This window comes from Oncorhynchus mykiss, chromosome 22 (genome assembly GCF_057628025.1).
Source record: "Oncorhynchus mykiss isolate SJ-2025 chromosome 22, ASM5762802v1, whole genome shotgun sequence".
NCBI classification, from domain to species: Eukaryota; Metazoa; Chordata; class Actinopteri; order Salmoniformes; family Salmonidae; genus Oncorhynchus; species Oncorhynchus mykiss.
This window is the reverse complement of record NC_143043.1, coordinates 46,308,564-46,320,134: the sequence shown is the minus strand read 5'-3', so window position 1 is coordinate 46,320,134 and position 11,571 is coordinate 46,308,564. Positions and strand designations below refer to the sequence as shown.

Genomic DNA, 11,571 nt, shown 5'->3' with positions numbered 1-11,571 from the left:
GGCTTTATTACTGCCACTTTTAGTGAGTTTGGTACACATCCTGTGGATAGAGAGCCGTTTATTATGTTCAACATAGGAGGGCCAAGCACAGGAAGCAGCTCTTTCAGTAGTTTAGTTGGAATAGGGTCCAGTATGCAGCTTGAAGGTTTAGAGGCCATGATTATTTTCATCATTGTGTCAAGAGATATAGTACTAGAACACTTGAGTGTCTCTCTTGATCCTAGGTCCTGGCAGAGTTGTGCAGACTCGGGACAACTGAGCTTTGAAGGAATATGCAGATTTAAAGAGGAGTCCATAATTTGCTTTCTAATAATCATGATCTTTTCCTCAAAGAAGTTCATGAATTTATTACTGCTGAAGTGAAAGTCATCCTCTCTTGGGGAATGCTGCTTTTTAGTTAGCTTTGCGACAGTATCAAAAAGGAATTTCGGATTGTTCTTATTTTCCTCAATTAAGGTGGAAAAATAGGATGATTGAGCAGCAGTAAGGGCTCTTCGATATTGCACGGTACTGTCTTTCCAAGCTAATCGGAAGACTTCCAGTTTGGTGTGGCGCTATTTCCGTTCCAATTTTCTGGAAGCTGGCTTCAGAGCTCGGGTATTTTCTGTATACCAGGAAGCTAGTTTCTTATGAGAAATGTTTTTAGTTTTTAGGGGTGCAAGTGCATCTAGGGTATTGCGCAAGGTTAAATTGAGTTCCTCAGTTAGATGGATAACTGATTTTTGTCCTCTGGCGTCCTTGGGTAGACAGAGGGAATCTGTAAGGACATCAAGGAATCTTTGTGTTGTCTGTGAATTTATAGCACGACTTTGTAGGGTTGTAGTCCACAAAGAGGTTGTACGTGATTGCGGTAAAGAGACTACACAAACCAGGCCTCTAATGGGGTGGTAACTGTGTTAGGTGGTACTCTGTTTCAAACTTTTCAGAACCCACTGTTGTTTTCCCCCTGCCCTCCAGAGTCAAGCACAGAGGTAGACATTGGAGAGCGCTCGCAAATAACAATGAAGTGCTTGATGAAATAAAGTGGCTTTTTAATTACGGGAGAAAGGCCATTAGCTGCACCCACCCACACATATACACAAAATACACACACACACACCCACACATGGCTCAGGCTGGCACAACAACTGCACCTCTGTGGAAAGACACACCAGGGATCTCATCTCCCAGTCAAGAGAGAGGAAATTGAATTCAAATTAAGATTTTAGAGAGAGAGAGAGCGAAAGAGACTCTTACCCTTTCAAAACATTACAAAACTGTGTGATGTTTCTGCCTGGTTGAAGTTAGCTTTATACTTATCACTTACACTTTAATGTAGATCTCCTCTTATTGACAGAGTCTTTTTCTAATCCTGAATGCTGATTGGTTAAAACTGTACTCCAGCCGGTGTCTATTCCACAAGTTACCCCCGGCTAAATCTATGACGTTAAAATGCCTGTTTACTTGTTCCATCTGATTGGGCAATCCACTGTCTCATCAGCCCAGCCAGGCATTTTATAAACTTGATCTCCACTATAAAAAGCATCTAGACATTATCTCACATTTCTTTTAGACTAAGACACTCGACTTTGTCTCGGGCCTAACAACACCAGTGTCAATATTTCCTCCAAACACCGGCTTCTCTGGCATTTTCACTTAAATACACATTGAACTGGGTTAAGAGCGGGGGGTGGTAGAAATGGAGAAGCTGACGAGAAACAAGGGAATCTATTTACTTACTCTACTTGTTTAGCACACGTTTATTGCCATTTGACGTTTGACTGTTGTTGATTTTCAGAAATGTCCTACTGACCTGTGAACCTAATTTCTAAATCCTAACAAAGCTTTTGTTTCCAACCTCCCATTTTATTATCTAGTTAGTTTGAAGGATGTGGGCAAGGTCTCTGTGGCCTATACAATATTTTTTGGGACATAGGCAACTATCTACTCTTAGTTACCAGTAGACTCATGGTAAAAGTCCACAACCTACTGTTATGTAATGTCTGCATCAGGCAGCAGTGGAATTAGCTCTAACAAAGAGCAAGGGTCAGCGATGGATGGGTTCATGGTGTGAAGGTGAGTGGACAACTTTCTTTAAATCACAAGGGTTTAGCAGCGTTGGGGCTAGCGGGTGTCACGGCGCCCGAGCAAACATCAACTCTCCTTCACCCAGCGTGGGTAGTCGCCCCTGTCAGAAAATTTGATGACCAATGGCAAAAGATAAACACACAATCCGCTGAAAAACAGGAAGCATGGTGAGGTGTGGGGCGGCAACACTGCAGGGGTGGACTGCATGACCTTTCAAGGGCAACACACATCCCTTAGTTTACCCATGTCATACTGTCACAACCACTCAACCCACTACTCCACCCACTGTTGTCTATAAATGCTGCGGGAGGTTGAAGTTATGACACAAACCCAAGCTGAAACGTCACTAGAGTTCATTTGAAATTTCAGGCAAAGACCTGTAGAGGTTACCCACAAAGCATACAAACATACATGTTCACACAGGGACACAGCTTTTGAAATCCTGATTAGAATGATTTAATAAGAGTGCTTTCAAAAGCCATTCGTAACACAACAAAGCCTTTGCATATTTCATGAAGGACACGCCGAATGTCACTGCTATGTCGATTACTAGATTATCAAAATACAACATTAAACTGATATGTTTTGAGACCATTCATTATCAGAGCTCTATTTACAAACCAACACCATTACTACTTCTGGAGAACCGCTACAGCAGGTAGAACACAATAGCCAAATTCCAAACCTTTTACAGGTGTTCTAATTCCAATAGAACTTCAGATAATGATGAAGCCATGCAGTACTAGAGGAGTATTAGACGAGCAGTTGAATGCCTAGTGTGAGGAATGCATCGCCATGGCACTGTCTTTTCTCCTCTGTGCCAAACTGCCGGGCCTTGGCCGCTGCCCCACTTGGCAGTAGCCCTCCGCTTTTTATTTAATCCACGGGCGAGCGGCTAAATCAACAGAGCCGGATGGGAGCTGACGTTAGGTTAGCATCACTCCTCCTTAACGTTAACAGGATGGCTTCCATGGGGAAGATTGATCTGAATATGAGCCCCTTCTCAGCATCAGAGTTATAGGTGGCATTTATTATTATGTTTTTTCTTTACTTTGGGATATTTGACGGTCCTCATCGACCAACTAATACACCCACTCTCATGAGCGAGCGAGCGAGCATGCCTTCGCACACACTTACACGCACACACATACACGCACACACGTACACGCACACACGTACACACACACACACACACTAAAGAGCTGAAGCGGATCAGCATTTACTTGTGGAGACATTGTTTTGTGTTTTGTATGTAACACTGCCTTGTTGACAGTCCTAACATAACTTGTGCATCCTGGACCTCAGAGACCATACAGAGAGCATGGTGGTTGAAGAACACGCAATTGTTACATAAAGGCAGAGAACTAGAAGGAACAGCTTGTACCATAAGCTTTAATTTTAAATGCTATTCCTCTGCAACATTCCCTGAAGCGAAGCTTGCCTGGAGAATAAGTCTCATAGGTCCCCCTAGCAAACAGAATAACTCCCCACAGGCTGTGGAGTGTGTGTTTCCCAGGTAGAGTCCTGTTCACTGTGGGTTGGCATAACAAATGAAGAGAGAGGATGTGGTAGGAAATTGGGGCTGCAGTGTTTGTGTTTACTGGTATGCCATAGAAGTTAATTTAGAAACCTAGTTTCCAGTAACTTATATCACGTCGGTATCCTTGATTTAGGGAGTACTGGTGGATGACAAGGATTTACTTGCAGTAAGTAATGGCCTCCTAAAGGAATTGAGACGTCCTTTTCTAGCAGGGTTAATGAGGTATGCTGCACCATCTGATTCCTCTGGGTTTCCTGTTTCACAGTGAGATATGGAGGATAAGAGGGTGTGTGAGAGGGTGTGGGAGAGGGAGAGGGTGTGAGAGGGTGTGGGAGTGGGTGTGGGAGATGGAATGGGTGTGGGAGAGGGTGTCAGAGAGGGTGTGGGTGTGGATGAGGAAGAGGGTGTAGGAGAGGGAGAGGAGTGGGAGAAGGTGTGGGAGAGGGTGTGGGAGACGGAATGGGTGTGGGAGAGGGTGTCAGAGAGGGTGTGAGTGTGGACGAGGGAGAGGGAGAGGGTGTGGGAGAGGAAGAGGGTGTGAGAGAGGGAGAGGGTGTGGGAGAGGGTGTGGGAGAGGGAATGGGTGTGGGAGAGGGTGTCAGAGAGGGTGTGGGTGTGGATGAGGAAGAGGGTGTGGGAGAGGGAGAGGGTGTGGGAGAAGGTGTGGGAGAGGGAGATGGTGTGGGAGACGGAATGGGTGTGGGAGAGGGTGTCAGAGAGGGTGTGGGTGTGGACAAGGAAGAGGGTGTGGGACAGGGTGTGGGAGAGGGAGAGGGTGTGGGAGAGGGTGTGGGAGAGGGAATGGGTGTGGGAGAGGGTGTCAGAGAGGGTGTGGGTGTGGACGAGGAAGAGGGTGTGGGAGAGGGTGTGGCAGATGGTGTGGGAGAGGGTGTGGGAGAGGGAAAGGGTGTGGGAGAGGGTGTGGGAGAGCAAGAGGGTGTGGGAGAGCAAGACGGTGTGGGAGAGGGAGAGGGTGTGGGAGAGGGAGAGGGAATGGCAAAAGAATCCCGATGAAGAATGTTGATTAGCAAAAGATTATGGTAAGTAGTCAACATTGAATTGGCCTCGCAGTAAGTGCCTTTCAGTTGGGCGAGGCCAGTGTAGCCACTAGTAGTGTAGGTCATTATATGTCATTAAAACCTGAGGCCCTCATAATGGGCTCCCTGTAAGGCTAGTAACTATCATCAGCCATTGCCTTAGTTAGAAAGTAGGCTATGTCAACTTTTAAAACATGAACACACACACTGCAGCCTAGGTAAGGTCAGGGAGGATATGAGATTAGTGGAGCAGGGAGGAATGTCATAGCTACCCAGGTCACACTGGTAATCTGCCGTCACCTCTACTCCCTCTGTCACCAAGCAGCCACACACACACACACACACCAACCCCTCAGCTCTCCTCTCAACTTCAATTAGTGTTGATTTACAATGGTGACAGGGAGCTTTGCATTGCCAACCCACATTAACCAGTGCCAGATACTGTAATGAATGGCGCACAATCCTTCTCACAATAATGCTTGTATAACCTGTCATAATCCAAAACGGACAAAATATGATGTGATTTTATTGTAATTTCAATGAAATAGCAAAATCAAGTTAAGTAGCTGGAGGGAGACTACTGCAACTCCCTCCCTACAATGGCTTGTCCCCTGACAATGATTCAAAATTAAAAGAGTGTTTCTTCTATGAACATCTCGCAAAGTTCTGTATGCATGGATAACTTAATTTCACCACAGCAACGTCATAAGTGATCATATACATCTGGCAGCCATTTGCCAGTGAGATTTAACATGCAGTTTCATATCTGCACAACATTACATTAGCAAAGGTCTAAAATATAGCTGTTAAACAGAGATGGAAATGGTAATATGACGCCTATTGGGACAATGTAGGTTTCAATCATGCAGGGATGGTGTACAAACAATCGTGTAAATAGTAATTATAGTGCAAGGATAAAAACTGGTATATATGGACTGACAGTAAGGTGATACAAGACAACTGTATATGCCTTACTGTGAAGGAAATGGGCTCTTATTCTTAACATGTGCCAAGGCTCAACATTAATGTGATTTAAGAGGACAGGGTGTAATGTGGTTTACTAGTGCTTAAGCCAAGTGATTACCTACTCGCAAGATCTAGGGTGAAGTATGCCTACATTGTGCAAGTATGTGGTTGAGCACTACATTGGTTAGAGTTGTAATTTGCATGAACCCAAAAGTGTAATTTCATATTGTGGGAGTTGCCTTTTAAGTACTCAAATAAGATTGACCAGATAGTTAAAGCACAGTGGTCATTTTGAGTGAGTTAAACCTTGTACTGGGTACAATAGGTCCTAGGCTACTTGGCAGAACTGAATCCTGGGAAATAGTACAGTAATTACCTTCACAGAAGAAAGACACGTGTACGCTCTCTCAAGGACATTAGCAGCCTGACAGGGACGACGCGCTCTAACAGATGCATGGCCTGTCTCCTGACATCTGCCTGACATCTCACGCAAAGTCTTTGATATCCATTGGGATAATCTCTTGCACTTTTAGAACTCTGATTAAAAGTTAATGAGCTCATCCAGGGGAAGAATGCCTGGCATCTTGGGTATTCCTGTGATATATAGAACCCCACAACCAAATACTTCCCATGTTTCAGGAGAGTGTTGAAGTGATTTGGCAGATAAACTAATAGCCTCATAAGTAGGTTGGAGAGACAGGTCTTGGGTGTGAGTAAATGGGACTAAATCCTGGCTTTCTATCCTCTCTTAGTGTCCTTGATATTTTCCACATGCGTACTGAAGCTTAGGTTGATTTTCTTTAGGTCAACTTTGCCTGGCTTATATGTTTGCAGACCTAGAGCTTCCAAGTGGCGCAGTGGTCTAAGGAACTGCATCTCAGAGCTAATTGCATCACTACAGTCCCTGGTTCAAATCCAGACTGTATCACATCTGCCTGTGATTGGGAGTATCATAGGGTGGTGCACAAATGGCCCTGTGTTGTCTGGGTAGGATGTCATTGTAAATAAGAATTTGTTTGTAACTGACTTGCTTGTTTGAAATAAACAAAAATGAGGTCAGGTGCGGTTACTTAATTCCAGGGGTAGCTCATGGAAAGTTTTGTGTTTACACTGACACTAATGTAGAGCATATTCTAGTTCTCAAATTGTTAACTAACATCCAAATTGACTTCATCATAATGCATTTAAATCACCTGTTTTACATAATTCAATATAATCTAGAAAGTTAGAAAACAAAAACAAATCTTCTTTCCAGAGGTTGACAGTCAGGTTGGACTTGTTTCAATTCCACTTCAAATGTAAATTTGGAGCAACCACAGTTTAATTCCAGGGGAATTCCAAAGCACCTCAGTAGTACAGGTTTCATACAGTATATTGGTTTCATAATGCATATAAATTAATTCCCTTGATACATCCATGTGATCGTTTGACTGGTTGATCAATATTAATGAATATAGGCTAAAATACCAGAATGTTTTCCATCTCCACTTAAATGATTAAATCTACATGCTATGTACATGTTATTTTCTCACACAGACAAGAAGGCTCAACCGGTAAGTTTTAAGGTTGGGGAAACAATTTTTTCACCAAAGAAAGTGACATTTTGCCTATAAAAACATTGCATGCATGTAGCATCAGTTTCAAGATACAATCCCTCACTGGAAATACATTAAACGTCAGATTTTTTTATTGGGTAGGATACATGAAAACTTTAGCGAAAAAGTATATTTTGTTTGCACAATGTCCGTTTACTGTAAACAAACCACTGGTGGGAAAATGCAAATTTTCTTTATGCAGTTTCTAAGAATATTCGCATGAAAATCTCTCGCCAATTGGATGGAAAACTAGCTACCACCTTGTTAAATGTCAACTTCAATGACGTGACGTCAGAGTTGGGACGTCCCAAAGATGCCTTCATAGAGAGTTTAGAGTTTTGCGTGGTTTTATAGGTTTTGCATATGTGACCCTAATTAGCGTCTCCTAGGAAACAATTACCAAAACTGCGTTTCCTATCCTTTCACAAAAATATCCAGTAATTGTATTGATCAGCGTATCTGCAGCCATCCCATCATCAATACCTTTACTCACAGTACACTCGCCTGGGCGTGTTTATTGCCTCTCATTCAAGGACACAAGACAAGAGAATGCCTCACGGGATTGGTAGAGCTTTAATAAAGCTGTGACGGATAGGGATATTTTATCGTTTTCTATTGGCCGTTATTCGTGTCAGTCACAGCTTCACCCGCGTAGTGACAGATGAGTATGAAAAAAAAATCAAAAACAATCCATGCAAGCAGCCATCTTGAGTACAGTTGTGCACTTGGAGAGGAGATGATAATTATATGACCGAGAAAAACGTCAATATTAGACAAACTACATCTAAAGGATTCATTTTAATTCTCTAGTTCGTTGTTTTCTTGTATGCCACACTTCCCGTTCGCACGAGTGAACATTGATTGAATCGATATCGACCAAGCCAGCAGTTAACGTATCGGGCTAGCTTCACGGGTTTCGTATTTGCCTTCAGCAGTGTAGCTCGACTGCAATCCTTTCTCGATTGACATATCTAAAATACGAAATATGGTTTCTGTGATTCAAGATTCGGATTTTGAAGACAGCTAGAGACAATATTGCGTTATTTGCATGTGGTGGACAAACAACGTTTTGAATACACACAGCCTTCGGTAGAATGCCTGGTCAATGTTTTCTCCGGCGTCAACTTTCCTTTGGATGTGATTTTGGGAAAGGTGTAATGTTTGCAAGAGTGAAACTTGGTCAGTAAAATGTAATTACGCAAACTCGACTCATTGCTTTGGTGATTTAACTGGTGAGGTAACCAGTAAGCAATATTGGCAATCTTAAACCTATGCAAATCCGGTTTATGTTAACGGTGATGCCATATAGCTTTCTAGATGAAAGATTATCGTTAGATAGTCGGAAAAATTGCAATAAAGTAACAGTTTGTGATTATTTTTGCTGGGACATAGTCAGTCTAGCGCTAGACATTGTTTCTAAAATGCGACAATGTTGCAATATTGTGTGCAGAATGGATACACCATGCTGCAAGTACATTAACCAGTAGTCAAACAAGCTATTCGTCGGTTTAATCAAGTATATATTTTTTGCACTAGTTTACTTTCTTTATAGATTTTTTAATATTTTTTTTTACATGTGTTTCAAACCATGTCCCATGCCACAAGAATACAATAAACACTAAGGATTGGGAAGTGGACATTTTTATGCTGTATGTTAACAGGCATTGCAGCTCTTTCAATCAGTCAGTCACCTGATGCTTTTGCTATAAAAAGGTACTCTGATACTTTGGACGCTAATCCCATAGGATTCGTGGCACCAGGATTTACTCGAAATAAAGGATTTGACATTTGACCGAAAATGGGACCAGCGACGAAACTGGCATTCGGCGTCTTTCTGATCTCATGTTCTTCAGGTGGGTATTCGATATAAAGCAGTCTTCAAATATCGACCAGCGATCACATGTTCATGCATGCAATAGTCAGAATATTTCACACGCATCCATATCACAGTGTAGGCCTATGATAATGTTATAGCCTATTTTATTGCGTGCCCGACAGAACCTACTGTCCCTGTTATGTGCGCTCGCTGCCGCGGGTCATATGACGCGGGAACGCGATCGAATGTAGAGCATCTTGAAACTAAACAGCTTTTTGAATAGAGTTGATTGTATATTAGATCATGTTGATGGTCATCGTCTATCCAATCCAATACAGCAATAGCCACTATAGTGAGATGAAAGCGAGGAGTCAATACAGGAGTAGAGTAGGCCTCATGTGGAGAGAGGAGGCAACGTGTGCATCTGATTAAGAGCAGCCTATAATTATGCATATGTTGCTATGATTAATGCGTTGTGTGCTTTTCATGCAATATCAAAACGGCTATATATTTTATGCAGGAAGAATGGAGAATGGAATATATGATGAGGCCGTAGTTGACCCTGTTGTGGTTGTTGATGTTATTTCGGTCAAGGTTTGTTTTATTTTTTATTTTGTTTGAACCTTTTATTTAACTAGGCAAGTCAGTTAAGAACAAATTCTTATTTTATGGTGTGATTGTGACCTGAACTCTGAAATCCCAGTTGTGCTGCCTATATATTTTCTTATGTAGATATGTGCATTCTGATACATTCAGGTATAGCTACTGTACTGCATGTTATTTGCATATTATTATGCCTAGGCCTATGTAATGGTCTGTTGAACAGTAGTATTCACTTAGTTTTCTTTAAATGAAACATCAACACAAATACTTGTTTCTTGTTGATACATCCCAAAGCAGTTCGTTGGACAAAAAGCAAGTTGGTCTCCTGTTTAAAAGATCGCTTGTTGGGACTTAAGGATTCAGTGTGTGTGGCGGTTTTGTTTGAAACAAGGCACGTGCTGCTGGCGCCTGCCTTGAGAAACAGTCTTCCATCTGTGCTTATCACTCTACACTCCTAAAAATCCCATTTGCACAGAGCAGGGGGGAGGTGGGGGGGCAAAGACTCGAAGTCATCTCCTGAGTCAAAGCTCCATTTACTTTGCACCAGGCAGAGGTCAGTCAGTGCATAGTAAACCAACCTGGTCTCAGTGCAATTCGTAGGATTTGGTACGTAAATCTGTTAATCCCTATTTATTATGTACATTAGTTTACATTATGAGTGGAATAGTAGTTGTACAATATCATACGAATTAGAGGATGTATAGTATCATACGTCTTACCCGGTCATACAATGGCATACGAATTGGATGATGTAAATTATCATACATCTTGGAGGACATCTAGTATTATACGTCTTTCTCTCAGAAGAGGTAGATTGTTGCATCTAAACAATAATTATGGGGAGAATTTACATTGGTGATTAGGAGAACTAACGACAAAGGTTAGGATAATTCATGTAGCAGTTTAGGTGAACCAACCTCCCTACTTTTGTTTGTCTAAAGTAACTAGACCATTAGTACATGTCATATGTCTTGGAGGTTCTCAGAAATACGTATAGTGCGTTTCGTATGGCTCTGATGCCAGGTTGAGTAAACTGGGCCTAGCCAAGCCACAAGGAGATTGAACTAAAGCATTCTGCTCACTTTAACGAATGGGATTTCCACCAAGCAGAACTTTGACCTCAATAGAGGGTGATTGTCAGTTACACACCTCAATGCTACTTGAGCTGTATGTTGCACACCGTCGTGACGGAGCTACAGTATGTTGATGTTATTTTGAGGAAGTGGCAGGTTCCATTACTCGACTGCCTGGGCCGTAACGTTCACCACCTTGTAGATAGAAATATCACCAATAGAGCAACTGACATCTGTTCTGTTCCACATAATATAAGCCTGTTCCTATCTGAACACTCCACAACGCTGTGTCCTACTGAGCACAGCCCTGGCCTAAAATATAATCAAAGCAGGTTGGAATGTGGGTGGCCTGTCGATAGGAAGGTCCGCTCTCTGCAGAGGTTGTGGCACCAGCAGATTGCTGGTACTGAGGGGACCAGAGCTGGTTGGGTGCCTAGGAGCAAGGTTAATTAGACTTCCCCTTGATCTCGTGAATCTGGTTCTTACATTTCATTTGAGGGAAAGGAAAGGAAGGATTATATCTTATGACAGTTTCTCAGATTTAAGTCCTGCATTTATTTTTTGGGTTATCTTTGTTAAAATGTAGTAAGGGAGTAAGTACACACGTGCTTTCTCTCTCTCTACTCTCCCTCTCTTTCTCCTCTCTCTCACTCTCACACTACTGGTCAAAGGTTTTAGAACACCTACTCATTCAAGGGTTTTTCTTTATTTTTACTATTTTCCACATTCTAGAATAATAGTGAAGACAAACTATGAAATAACACAAATGGAATCATGTAGTAAGCAAAAAAGTGTAAAACAAATCAAAATATATTTTATAGTTGAGATTCTTCAAATTGCTACCCTTTGCCTTGACAGCTTTGCAAGCTCTTGG

General features: G+C 42.2%; 1 protein-coding gene across 1 annotated transcript in view; it reads left to right on the top strand.

Moving 5' to 3' along the window:
- The first annotated feature begins 7,842 nt into the window (after positions 1–7,842).
- Positions 7,843–11,571, top strand: part of LOC110501883 (activin receptor type-2A) — a 61,640-nt gene continuing 57,911 nt past the window's right edge. The window contains exon 1 of the mRNA XM_021579736.3: positions 7,843–9,058. Coding sequence (XP_021435411.3) covers positions 9,004–9,058 — 55 coding nt within the window. The 5' untranslated portion in view covers positions 7,843–9,003. The remainder of the gene's footprint in view (positions 9,059–11,571) is intronic.